At 47.6% G+C, this 13,085-nt stretch overlaps 1 protein-coding gene across 1 annotated transcript in view; it reads left to right on the forward strand.

The window, feature by feature from the left end:
- Positions 1–10,292, forward strand: part of FERMT3 (FERM domain containing kindlin 3) — a 47,336-nt gene extending 37,044 nt beyond the window's left edge. The window contains exons 11-15 of the mRNA XM_048512141.1: positions 1,844–1,950; positions 3,020–3,229; positions 4,094–4,218; positions 6,373–6,514; positions 9,348–10,292. Of these exons, the coding sequence (XP_048368098.1) occupies positions 1,844–1,950; positions 3,020–3,229; positions 4,094–4,218; positions 6,373–6,514; positions 9,348–9,527 (764 nt within the window). The 3' untranslated portion in view covers positions 9,528–10,292. The remainder of the gene's footprint in view (positions 1–1,843; positions 1,951–3,019; positions 3,230–4,093; positions 4,219–6,372; positions 6,515–9,347) is intronic.
- The last annotated feature ends 2,793 nt before the right edge of the window (positions 10,293–13,085 follow it).

A 13,085-nucleotide genomic window follows, 5' to 3' on the forward strand; every position in this document is an offset into this window, starting at 1 on the left:
GGGAGTGTCCCTCCAGCCCTCTAGAGCAGTGCTAAAAGGAAAGGTGAGTGGAGGGGCCGAACCGGAGGCGGCTCCGTGTGGAGCTGCCTCTCCAGCTCAGTAGATCTTCGGGGCCATGGAAAACGGGTCCAAATGGCTCTTTGGGTGGTAAAGGTTGCTGACCCCTGCACTAGGGTGTTGTGGGTTTTCCAGGTTGTATGGCTGTGTTCCAGCAGCATTCTCTCCTGACATTTCACCTGCATCTGTGGCTGGCATCTTCAGAGGATCCTCTGAAGATGCCAGCCACAGTTGCAGGCGAAACATCAGGAGAAAATGCTGCTGGAACACAGCCATACAATTCGGAAAACTCACAACACCCTAAGGTCCATATTGCCTACTGAGGCTGGTAGCTGCTTTCCAGTGTCTCAGACAGTGGTCTTTCACATCATCTACTGCCTTAAGCCCTCTATCTGGAGGTGCCGGGGATCGAACCCGCATGCCAAACAGATACTCTAAAGCATGGCTACAGCCTCTCCCCTGCCTAAGTGAGGTCTTGCGTGTATAAAGTTGAAAAGAGAGCAAAGCTTGAAGAGCTGCCACTGGTAAAGGTAGACCATCTTGGATGAGAAAACAGTGGCTCTATATAAGTTACTTTCAGAAGCTTACAAGAGAAAGGTCCCGATTAAACTTCTGGGGACTCCCAGGGTTCCTTACAGCACAGTTTAAACCCAGAATCTTCAGGTAGTCAGTGTGGTGTTGGGGTTGAGAGCAGGGGCGTACCACCCAGAGGGACACTTGGGGTCACATGTTCCCGGGTGCCACCCATTTATTCATGTGCGGTTAGGGGTGCAAAATCATCCTCCACACTGCTCTGGCAGCCCTGTGCCATGGCGGTCTGTGCCACCCTTGTGGCTCTTCGGCCACTCTTTGCCGGCCTCCTGGGGCTGTGTGCAAAGCTGGCCTCCTCTTTCCCCCCATGCCGGGTGGCAAGTTCAGGGCAGGCAGCGAAGTTGGAGGGGGCACAATTTCAGTTCTTGCCCCAGGCTCCATTTTCCTGTTTGATTCCCCACTCTTCCACATAACGCCTGCTAGGTGATCTTAGGCTAGTCACAGTTCTCTCCGTACTCTCTCAGTTCCACCTACCTCACAAGGTGTCTGTTGAGGGGAGAGGAGAGGAAAAAAGTATGTAAACCCCTTTGAGAGTCCTTAAAGGTAGAGAAAAGCAGGGTATAAATTCAAACTCTTCTTCAATATTTTATCTCAACAGTGGCGTATCTACCTAGGGATGAGGGGTACCCCTTGTCCCCAGGCGCCACTCTTCTGGTCACATGGGGGGCGCAAAATCGGCCCCCCACATGACCAGGAAGTCCTGCTGCCTTGTCTTTTTCATGTGCCTCAACCCCGTTCGTGTCAGTCGAGGCATGCAAAAACGATGAGGCCTGCTGCCTCCAAGCGCCCTCAACCCCACCCTGGACTCCCCCCTCCCATCCTTCCCCCCCCTGACTGGTGACATGGGCAGGGTTGAGGGCACCGGCAGTGGAGGACGGAGCCTGGGGGGCATCCCAGGCATGTCTCTGGGCACCGTTTACCCCCCCCCCCAGTACGCCTCTGTATCTCAGTTCTGAGTGAGGCCATAGCTCAGTGAATGGGTCAAGAGCTCTGCGTACAGAAGATCCCAGGTTCAATTCCTGGCATCTCCAGATAGAGAACCCAGAAAAGATCTATCTCTGTCTGTGACCCTTCAGAGTCACTACTAGACAATAACGAGTTCAGTTGGGCCAGTGGTCTGATTCAGTACAAAGCGGGTTCATACATTTCGCATCCTTTCTTCTCTCTGTTTGTAATTGTTTCTTCCCTACTCCAGGCTGCGAGGTGGTACCTGACGTCAACATCTCAGGGCAGAAATTCTGCATCAAGCTGCTGGTTCCTTCACCAGATGGGATGAGTGAAATTCACTTGCGCTGTGTGGATGTGAGTGCTGGGGTGTGGAAATGAAATCAAGTTTAAAAGGGGCAGGGATTATACTGGCAAGCTGGTGACGTGAACACAGGGCAGACAACTGTTGCTTCCACTAAGATGATTTTACTGTGCTATAGATCCATTATGGAGCAAGGTTTTTTTTTCCACCCTGAGTCCTATGGGAGATTTGGCAGGATATAAATGTAATGAATAAATAATTGCCCGCTGGCCACGGGCAATTGGTGCACCTGCCCTGCTGCCTGCAGGGCAGGCAAGGATAAAGCTGGCGGCTCGGCTCGTGGAGCCGCGGTGCAAGGGCAGAAGAGCCGCATGCGGCTCTTGAGCTGCAGGTTCCCTACCCCTGCTCTAGATCAAATATGGAGTAAGGGTTTCTTTCCCCCTAGAGATGCAATTTGGAGCGAGGGTTTTTTCCCCCCAGAGATCTAATATGAAGCAAGAGTTTTTTGCCTAGAAATCCAACATGGAGCAAGGGTTTTTTCCCTCTAGATCAAATATGGAGCAAGGGTTTCTTTCTCCCTAGAGATGCAATTTGGAGCGAGGGTTTTTCCCCCCTAGAGATGCAATTTGGAGCAAGGGTTTTTCCCCCCTAGAGATGCAATTTGGAGCAAGGGTTTTTCCCCCCTAGAGATGCAATTTGGAGCAAGGGTTCCCCCCTCCCCCAGAGATCTAATATGAAGCAAGAGTTTTTTGCCTAGAAATCCAATATGGAGCAAGGGTTTTTTCCCTCTAGATCAAATATGGAGTAAGGGTTTTTCCCCCCTAGAGATGCAGTTTGGAGCGAGGGTTTTCCCCCCCTAGAGATGCAATTTGGAGCGAGGGTTTTTTCCCCCCTAGAGATGCAATTTGGAGCAAGGGTCCCCCCCCCCAGATCTAATATGAAGCAAGAGTTTTTTGCCTAGAAATCCAATATGGAGCAAGGGTTTGGGGTTTTTTTTTTCTTGTTTGGATGTTCTCTTGCTGCTGTGAATTCCTCTGCGCTTTCAGGATAACATGAGCTCATGCAGAATTGTTGTGGAAAAGCAACCCAGTTTTCATGATCCCTCCTTCTCCCTTCTACCAGGAGCAGCAGTATGCCCACTGGATGGCCGGCTGCCGGCTGGCAGCAAAGGGTAAAACTATGGCAGATGCATCGTACAAGGCCGAGGTGCAGAACATCCTGTCCTTTCTACAACTGCAGCGGGCCAACCCTGATGCGCCCCTTGCCACTGAAACTGAGGGTACCCAGTGGCTGGTGTCACCCCGTTACCAGAAGAAATTCAAACCCAAGCAGGTATCTCTGAGCTGCACCCCCTCCCCAAACTGTTACCTCTTGGCACTGCTCTGCTTAGCTCTCCCATGGCTTCAGGGTACTGGCAGTGTGGTGTAGTGGTTAAACGCAGGTGGATTCTATGTGCCTGGCCCAAGGTCACCCAGAAAGCTTCCATGGTATTCAAACCTGGGTTGTCCAGATCCAACACCTTAACCACTACACCACGTTGGCTCTCTTGCATAGAATAGGATATAATAAACCTATTTTGATTGCTCTCTGATACTCATACAAGATTGTCTAAGTATGGAATGGTCCACATTTGGTCACTTGGTTTCTCAGAAAACCCAGACAATATTTTTTTCCAGCCAATTGCATTCCAATTTTTTGCAATGTTTCCTCATGTTTGTTTCAGAAGGGTCATAATCAGTGCTTTGCCTTTTGCAGCCAAAACCGTTGCTCATTACTTTGTTCCCATGATCATAATGCCATAAATCAGCAATTGCAATCATAAAAAGAACTCTAATGAACAACAATTATGGCTGCAAAAAGCTGTGGTAATAAAAACTGCATCTTGCTAGTGTTGCCAACCGCTTGGAGAAAAAATGTCCAGGTTTTTTTTTTAGAGGCTTAATGGGACGTTGTTTGCTTGGTGAATATTCTGAGCCACAAAGAGTTTCAGCTGCTTATTTGCACACATTAAGACTCTGTTAAAGTGACAGGACATTTTTTCCCAGCTTGTCAGCAAAACTACATTGACTATTCTATGAAACAGGATGTTGGTCTGATCCAGCACAGCTTGTTTATTTATTTATATCCTGTCTTACCCTACAGCTTAAAGTGGCTTACAAATCACTTCTAATGTTCTCCATTTGTAAACACACACAGTTAACCCCGCGCATCCTGGAAGCCTATCAGAATGTCTCTCAGCTCTCGCTCATTGACGCCAAGATGAAATTTATCCAGGCCTGGCAGTCGCTCCCTGATTTCGGCATCTCTTACTTTGTGGTCAGGTAAAGATCCATTCAGTCTAGTCGTGCAAATATAATCTCATTTCTTTTGAAGTAAGCCTAAACCGATATTTTCAGCTGAGATTTTTGCTTAGAATCCAGCTGCTTAAAAGTAATATACATGTTTTAGCTATAATTTTATAACAATGGAGAGAAAAATTCACCAAGGGAGAGAATTAAGGACATACTGAGGTTATTTCCAAGCACTGAAATCAGTGGAATTTGAAAGTGCCCAGCATTGACTGAGTCAAGTCTTAAAAAGTAAGTTGCATAAAATATAGTAGTATAAATAATTCTAGAGTTATCCCAGAGACACTGCCATGTTGCTGCAAAAATGGGAGATTTGTGGCACATTAATTAATTCCTGGGGTGTTTTTTTAACCCAGTATGTTAAATGGTTTTATGGAAGAAAAACAATCCCATTTCAGCAAACAAAAATGTAAGTGGTAGCTAGCTGTACTTTGGTGTCATTGTTTTCTACCATTGTTTTCTGTCCAGATGATAGTGTCCTAACAGGAGGCTTTTCATATTCTCACGTTCCTTGCTTCTAAGTTCCTGTTTCTTCTGTAGGTTTTTTTCCCATTCCCGCACATGTTTTGCTTCCTCTAGTAGTAGCTGGTTCGATATCACACAGGTTTGAGTCCAGCATAAAAACCTGCAGTTTAAATCTGCCAGGAGATGTGCTGGACTTAAACCTGTATGATATTGAATTGACCAATAGAGGGAGCAAAACACTGAAAAAGACACCCAAAGCATCAGGAACTTTTAAACACAAGAAGTGTGGTAACCAGTACTTGGAGACCACACAGCCTAGAGGAGTTTGCTAAATTAACTGTAGTGGAAAAGAAATTTCTGATCCTGATTCAGCCCTAAAGAGATAGCATCACAAATGCCAGTCTTATAGCACCTAAAGGGTTAACAGGCCTGGCCTCACATGTTTGAAGTGGACTCGTTTTGGCGCACAAAAATCTTTTTCCGTTGTGGATTTACTACCCTTACTCTGTAAGTAAAACCTTTTGTTTTACCAAATTAAATACTGAACGCATACACATGAAGAATGTTGTTTCATCCCACGCTTGGGACCTCCCATACAACAGCGTGTACGTACATATACTCACATATACCACATGCACACTGTGCAGTTTGTAGCCCTTGCATGATTGCAATTTAAATTGCTTAATTTTCTTAACTGTTTCACAACATAACATTGAATTTTTACAAATCTGAGCATTTTAAATAATTTCAGTGTTTGGCACCCATTGGTGAGAACAATGGAAAATGAGAAATGAGAACGTTTCTTACTGTGAAGCTAGGCAGACTGTTTGTTTGTATTTGTATCGCTAGGGGTAAAAGGGCTAACAATTCTGATAATGAAACCTGGAAGTGTGGCGAAAGGGTATGAGAGGTCTCGGAAGGAGGTCCTGTACTGGTCCTAGCTGTGGCTGTGTGATTACAAAAAAGAATCCAGCAGCCAAGGGCGAAAAGTCCAATGAATGTCAAATCAGTAATTCCTGATGCATTCAGTCTGTTTCCATCAAGGGAAATTTATTCAGTGGTTTTGCTCGATACCAAACAGCATCCCCTTCTAATATAAAATACGGAGCTGAAATCACAGGCCCGGCTGCTGTACGTGTGTTAATGTTAGAAGGAGAGGCAATTTGTACACCATTACCGCTAGATATATCCCTCTGGGGAAGATAGCTGAAAAGCAGCAGGATACTAGATCATCCCTGCACTTTCTCAGTTTTGCCTTTTTCCAATAATTGATGGCATATTGTCATTTGCTGATGTTTAAAGTACAAACTTTTTTATGACATCCACACTAGGGGTGGACTGGGACATATAGACAGCTCAGAGACAAGCTGAGCTGAACCCTATGCAGTACTGGTTGCACTCTGGTCGTCTCTTGCTTTGGCCCAGGAGCACTGACAGATGCAGGCTCACCTGTTGCCTGTTCCTTTGTCATGTGGTGCAGGAAGAGGGAACAGGCAGGCGTACTAGTTCGCCACTGACTAGGCCCAGACCAATCAGAGCCTACGGCACTGCAGTCTGAACTCAACTCTTGCCACCCAACAAGGAATTTTTCCGGGAAGGTGAAGGGCCAATCTACCCTCGATCCGCATCCTTGCTGTACACCTCCTTGCTGTCTTTGTGCAGGTTCAAGGGCAGCCGGAAGGATGAAATCCTGGGCATTGCTAATAACCGCTTGATCCGCATCGACCTGGCCGTTGGGGATGTGGTGAAGACGTGGCGGTTCAGCAACATGCGCCAGTGGAACGTCAACTGGGATATTCGCCAGGTCAGCCCATGCATCAGGTTGGGGAGGGCGTAGGAGGTTAAGAGCTTGTGTATCTAATCTGGAGGAACCGGGTTTGATTCCCAGCTCTGCTGCCTGAGCTGTGGAGGCTTATCTGGGGAATTCAGATTAGCCTGTACACTCCCACACACGCCAGCTGGGTGACCTTGGGCTAGTCACAGCTTCTCGGAGCTCTCTCAGCCCCACCTACCTCACAGGTTGTTTGTTGTGAGGGGGGAAGGGCAAGGAGATTGTAAGCCCCTTTGAGTCTCCTGCAGGAGAGAAAGGGGGGATATAAATCCAAACTCTTCTTCTTCTTCTTTAGGTGTTTTGAGTTCTCAGGAACAGTCTGGGTGGATTTATGACCCTGTCCCCGCCCCCAGTTCCTTAAAAAAAAAATTAAATAAGGACAGAAGATTCCAGTCTCCGGTTATTATGCACTGCATAGTCAATAAATAATGTTCACTTTTGTGAAGTAGATTATTTTCTATAATGAATTGCACCTATGAATATATTCATGTGTCTCATTGCTAAGCTGTTGTTCCTTCTGCAATTGGATGCAATGGATCGTTTCTGGAGCTGGGCTTAAGCAGTTTTAGCTGCCAGCAATAAACTTTTATCAATAATGTTTTCATTCCTGGGGGAAAACATTCTGCTGGATCTATAACTCTGAAATGAGAAAGTTCCCATTAAGGGAGGATAAATTTGGTTTTTGCTGCGACTGTGTAAAAATTGTTAAACGGAGAGTGGAAAAAACCCAGCCTACAGATCATCCACTGAACCTTGTATTTTTATATTATTTCAATGTATCTAAAATGTTTTGCATGCATTGGCCCTTTCTGCACAGTGCAAATGAAACATATTGATGATGTTAAAAGTAGCATTTTGGGGAAGAGCTCCACCCAGCTTTTTACCCGAAGATGTCGTTGGGATGTTTTATTTCTGCTCAGCCCGAGTTTTTGTAGGAAAGTTGCCTTTGGCCCTTCACTTCGCAGGTGGGGGGTCCCTCACATGGGGGGGGCTAACCACTGAGCTGCCCTGTTTGAGAGCCCCCCACCCCACCCCACCTTACTGACAGCCTCCAATAGCAGGCAAGGATGGCAAGAGGCTGACAGCGACAAACAATTCTCTGCCCAGCTCAGTGCTGTCTATCAGGCAATACTGGCAATGAGCGTGGAGGGGGAGGGGGGATGACTATGTTATGCCTTCCCTCCCCAGTGATTCTGGGACTCTATCCTTAAATTTTGCCTGGCCCCCCCAGGCCCACTAAAACCACTCTGGTGGAACAAACTCAGGGGCCCTCCAGTCCAGCAGCCTGTAGCCAGATAATTCCTGGAATCCACAAACGGAGAATCATGACCCTTGCTTTTTGTCAGGTAGACTACCACTGAGCACAGAAGTTCCATTTAGATATTGTGATTGCTTAGCCAAGTTCACAGGAAATGGGTCTGAGTCGCTTTTCAAGCCACCCGAGTCACTGTCCATGACCACAATATGTTAATTATGGGATGTGTGGAAGTACCTTTGACCCTCCCCGTCTCTTTTGAATCTGTTTCCCCTCAGTTTTCTTGGGTTAACCTTTAAGTAGTGTTTGGGGAGAGGAAATTTCTCTATATTTCCTCCACACCATTTTGTAAAGCTCCATTGGGCCTACTGTCATTTTTCAGAACTGAAGACATCCATTACCCCAAACATTATTTTATTTGCACGGTTTTCATCTAGCCCTTTTTTTCTCAGTGGAGATCCAAAGTGCCTTACATCATTCTTTTCTCCTATGCTTTGTCCTTGCAACAAGCCTGCGGGGTAGGTTAGGCAGAGAGTATGTGACCGACTAGGAATGTCAGCCTCCAGGTGAGACCCGGGTATCTTCCAGAATTACTGCTCATCCCCAGACTACAGAGATGAGTTCCTCTGGAGAAAATGTCTGCTTTGGAGGGTGAACTCTGTGACATTGTACCCTATTGAGGTCCTTGTCACCCCCAGGCTTCATGGCCAAATCTACAGGAGTTTCCCAGCCTGCATCTGGCAACCTGCCCCCCATCCCCAGGACCTGGAAACCTTATGACTGACCCAAGGTCACCTGACAAGCTGTCATGGCAGAATAAGGTTTTAAAACTAGGTCACCCTGATTCTAGTCTGACTGTAAGTTGGATCCTGAAGGTTCATTCTTCTGACAGTGGTGTTTGAGCCACGTCCTGGGGGAAGGCCCCACCCTGAAAAGTCAGACCCATCTCCTTAGTCCAGTGGTGGCGAACCTATGGCACGGGTGCCAGAGGTGGCACTCAGAGCCCTCTTTGTGGGCACGCGCAGAGTCCCCCCCGCACACACACATCTAGGCTGGCCTGGGCCGCTGGGCTCGATTATTAGCATTAAACCTAAGACCTAATTTTGGGGAAGCAGTGTAGATAACCCTGTTAAGCGCTGCTGAACCCCACTGGTTTTCATGCGAAGAACTACAGCACGATCCTTTACCTGGGAATAAGCTTGGTTGCTGGCAATAAGGCTTGCTTCTGAGTAAACCCTCCTAGGGTCGTGATTCACCCGTTGGAAGAGTTGCACGGTTGCTTCAAAGCAAAGTCACTGACTACCACCAAGCTTACTCCCGAGAAATGCTCACCTCGGATCCACCCGTTTTTTTCTGAACTAAAACCTCAGTATTCAGGTTAAATTGCTGTGTTGGCACTTTGCGATAAATAAGTGGGTTTTGGGTTGCAATTTGGGCACTCGGTCTCGAAAAGGTTCGCCATCACTGCCTTAGTCTTTTCCTTGCAGGGAAGGTCTTGCAGGGAAGATTCTCCAGCCCCACAACCAACTTCTGCTTGCCTTTCTTCCATAGGTGGCCATTGAGTTTGATGAACACATCAACGTGGCTTTCAGCTGCATCTCTGCCAGCTGCAAGACGGTGCACGAATACATCGGCGGATACATCTTCTTGTCGACCCGCACGGCTGACAAGAACCAGGAGCTGAAGGAGGACCTCTTCCACAAGTTGACGGGGGGCCACGAAGCCCTCTGACCTGGCACCGCCCAGCCCAGCCTCCTCCTTCCGCCCCCACCCCTGCCCCCAGGAGGGCACATGCAGGCCCGCCTTTTCAAGGAGCTGTTCGGGTGGTGCTGATGGAAACCTGAGGAACCCCTTCAAGGACTTGAAAAGCCAGGCTACATCTGATGCCAGAGGCCAGATTTTCACCCCCACGTTAGGGTCTAAAAACATCAGTGTGGGTTAGAGTTGCCAAACTTTACGTGGTACAGACATAAACCGCCTTGCGTCTGTCAAGCAACAGTGAATGAATACTGGATAACCCAACAAAAGCCTTAACGGGACTCTCAAGGTGCCTGCCAAAATCTCATTTACTCTACGTAAACGTTGTGTACGTAATAATGATAAAACACAATCCTTAGACAATTCTCACATCTTTACAGTCTCAGAAACCAGGGTCAGATGAGCCTGCTGGGTTGTTTGCTTTGCACTCCTTATAATACTGAGATAAGAATTTCTGGTAGATTGTTAAACTGCGAGTTGGGTCTGGGATTAATGAGAAGGTTAAGATGTGGGAATCTTCTAAGGACTGTAAGTGAGAGTTTGGTGCAAGGTGATTTATGTCTCCGTCCTCTGTTGCACCTCCCTCACGCTTTGATGCAGTAAACTCCAGGTGGCGGCTGGCGATCTGCAAGTGAGAGATCAGTTTACCTGGAGCAGTGGTTCTCAACCTTCCTAAGGCCGTGACCCTTTAATACAGTTCCTCATGTTGTGGTGACCCCCAACCCTAACATTTATCCATTTTACAGATGGAGAACACTGATGCAGAGAGTCTTAGGCAACCTCTGTGAAAGGGTCGTTCGACCCCCAGGTTGAGAACCACTGACCTGGAGAAAATGGCTGCTTTGGAAGGTGGACTCTGGGGAATTATATCTCACTAAAGTCCTTCCCACCTTCCTCATGCTCCACCCCCAAAATCTCCAGTTATTCTTAACTTGGAGCTGGCAACCTTTGTGCTTAGATAGCAGCACTGGAGCAGAGGAGGATAACTCACCTAGCTACCAATCCCCAGGTGAGACCTGGAGTTCTTTCGGAATTACAGCCTGTCTCCAGACAGAGATCATTTTCCCCAGAAGAAATGACAGCTTATAAAGGGTAGACTCAATAACGTCATGTGCCTGTCAGAGCTTCCTTAATTTCCCAGGCTACATCCCAAAATCTCCAGGAATGTCCAACCCGGATATGGCAACTCTACCCCTCTGCAATCCCATGCACTGTTCCCCAGATTAACACAACCATAACCTCTGACACTTTTTGCCGTGTTAAGAAAAAAAAAGACAGTACTGGGAGCATGTGAGTCCTCCCCAACTTTAGGGCTAAAAGCAGGTGGGGGGCAGTTTCAGGGAGACAGCATCGGGCAAGGCAAGTTGACCTCCTTGTGCCCCCCACCACAGCTGCTTTTGAATGTCACATTGGTAGATATGATCCCCAGGGTCTTGTTTGGTTTGGCCGTAGGAAGAGAGTCTTAGCTAAGTAATAAAGAAATTGATTGGGGGGGGGGCGTGGCGTGGCAGCTGCCCACTTTATTTTAACAGTTCTTGAATTTTTAAATTCTGTTTTACTGAAGGTCTCTCAGTTGGGTTTTGCTTTTCGTCTTCTTATCGGCCAGAAACAGCTATAAATAAAAACATTCTTCCCAGTGCTCAATAATGTATCATAATCTTTAATCACATTGTTTAGAGAATCTGTCAACCCGCATTTTTAGAGTGGCCTTGATCTTTTCCTCCCTCCTTTATTTGGTGAAGTTCTGTTCCTCGTTATCCAGGTGGCTGATAAGGACTATTGTTTTGCTAGAGCACGGGCAGCCGGCTGGGTGCTTATTTCTCAAAACTGCTTGTGAATGAGACCACTAGTCTCCTTTCTAGCCGGCTGTCTTCCACCCTGGCCAATCAACCGTCTTCAGCAAATCTATAAATGTGGCATGAAGGCCTATGGCAGTGATGATGAACCTTTTTGAGACCAAGTGCCCAAATTGCAACCCAAACCCCACTTATTTATCGCAAAGTGCCAACCCATCAATTTAACCTGAATGCTGAGGTTTTAGTTTAGAAAAAACCGGTTGGCTCCCTCTTCCTCCACCCCACCCGCTCAAGCAGGGACCAGTCTGCTCAAGTCTCCAGCAAGTCCCATGCGCACAGCTCTGTGGCTCTCTAGCATCTCTGCCTCCTCTGCACCTCCCCCCCTCGGGCAGCAGCCACCCGGAGCATAGGCACCAGACCTGCCAGCTGAGTCCTCCCTGCTCACCGTGGTGCGCGCACATTGTGTTCAGTGGCCCAGGCCAGCCTAGATGTGTGTGTGGGGGGGGGGTGATTTTCCACCCCCCACATGATGAACTCTGTGTGTGTGTGCCCACAGAGAGGGCTCCGAGTGCCACCTCTGGCACCCGTGTCATAGGTTCGCCATCACTGGCCTATGGTCTTCTTTTTGCTGACTGTTCCTAAGCAGCCAGTATTAATGGGTAGATTGCCCCTAAATATGGAAGTTTCCATTTAACCATGTGTTCATTTCAAAAGGAATCCTGTTGAGCATGGCTTCTGCTAAAATGCTGAAGTTAGAGTTACGCACCACCTCATGTCCTAACATTTTGGGGGTGGCTCCATCTCCTGAAGCAGTCTTTTTGTGGTTGTATCCACTACCTTGTGCCAAAATTTCCAAAGTGCCTGAAGGCTGGAAAAAGCTGGGGACTCCTGCTCTAGGAACAAGAAGAAGAGTTTGGATTTATACCCCACCTTTCTCTCCTGCAAGGAGACTCAAAGGAGCTTACAAGCTCCTGTCCCTTCCTCTCCCCACAACAGACACCTCGGGGGGGGTCAGTGGGACTGTGAGAGTTCAGAGAGAACCAGGACTGGCCCAAGGTCACCCAGCAGGAATGTAGGAGTGCGGAAACAAAGCTGGTACTACCAGAAGCCCTTGATCCTAGTCACCAGCTGAAGCCAGGTGGCCTGTTTTGTTGCCTTCGTAGCCACAGGCAGCGGCAGAAGCTTATTCTGGGGAAAGGGAAGCCAATCTCCTGCTGTTGTTGGTCCTTTGTCAAATGGCTGACACAAATCTGCCATCTGTCAACAGAAAGCCAAAGACAGGCAAAATCTAGGAACTTCTCCAGCTCAGACTAAGGGCCAGATACTATATGCTGAAAAAAAGATGGGCACATCTATTAATATAAAAGTGATATATAACACACACACTCACCTCCATCTGCAGATACCAAAATCTAGAAAATCAAAACATTTACAAAATAGATGGAGGGGCTTAAATTCCCACCGACTCAAAAAAGAAAATTGCCTGCGCATGCGTAATGGTCTTACCTTTTGAACCTGTGGCAACCACCACTGCAAGTTTTGGGCCTGGCCACAAGCCCCTCTGGGATAGTAGCCAGTGGCTCAGTTGCGGATGCCGAGAGAAGCTGCGGAGCAGCTCCCAGCCACTGCCACCCCCCCAAAGGGGCTCAAAGGTGAGTGAACATATCAGATCAGCATTGGGAGGGAGATAAGATTCCCCCCTGCAAGTTTAACAGACCCCCACTTGTACTACATA

The sequence above is a fragment of the Sphaerodactylus townsendi genome, linkage group LG01 (genome assembly GCF_021028975.2).
Source record: "Sphaerodactylus townsendi isolate TG3544 linkage group LG01, MPM_Stown_v2.3, whole genome shotgun sequence".
Classification (NCBI taxonomy): domain Eukaryota; kingdom Metazoa; phylum Chordata; class Lepidosauria; order Squamata; family Sphaerodactylidae; genus Sphaerodactylus; species Sphaerodactylus townsendi.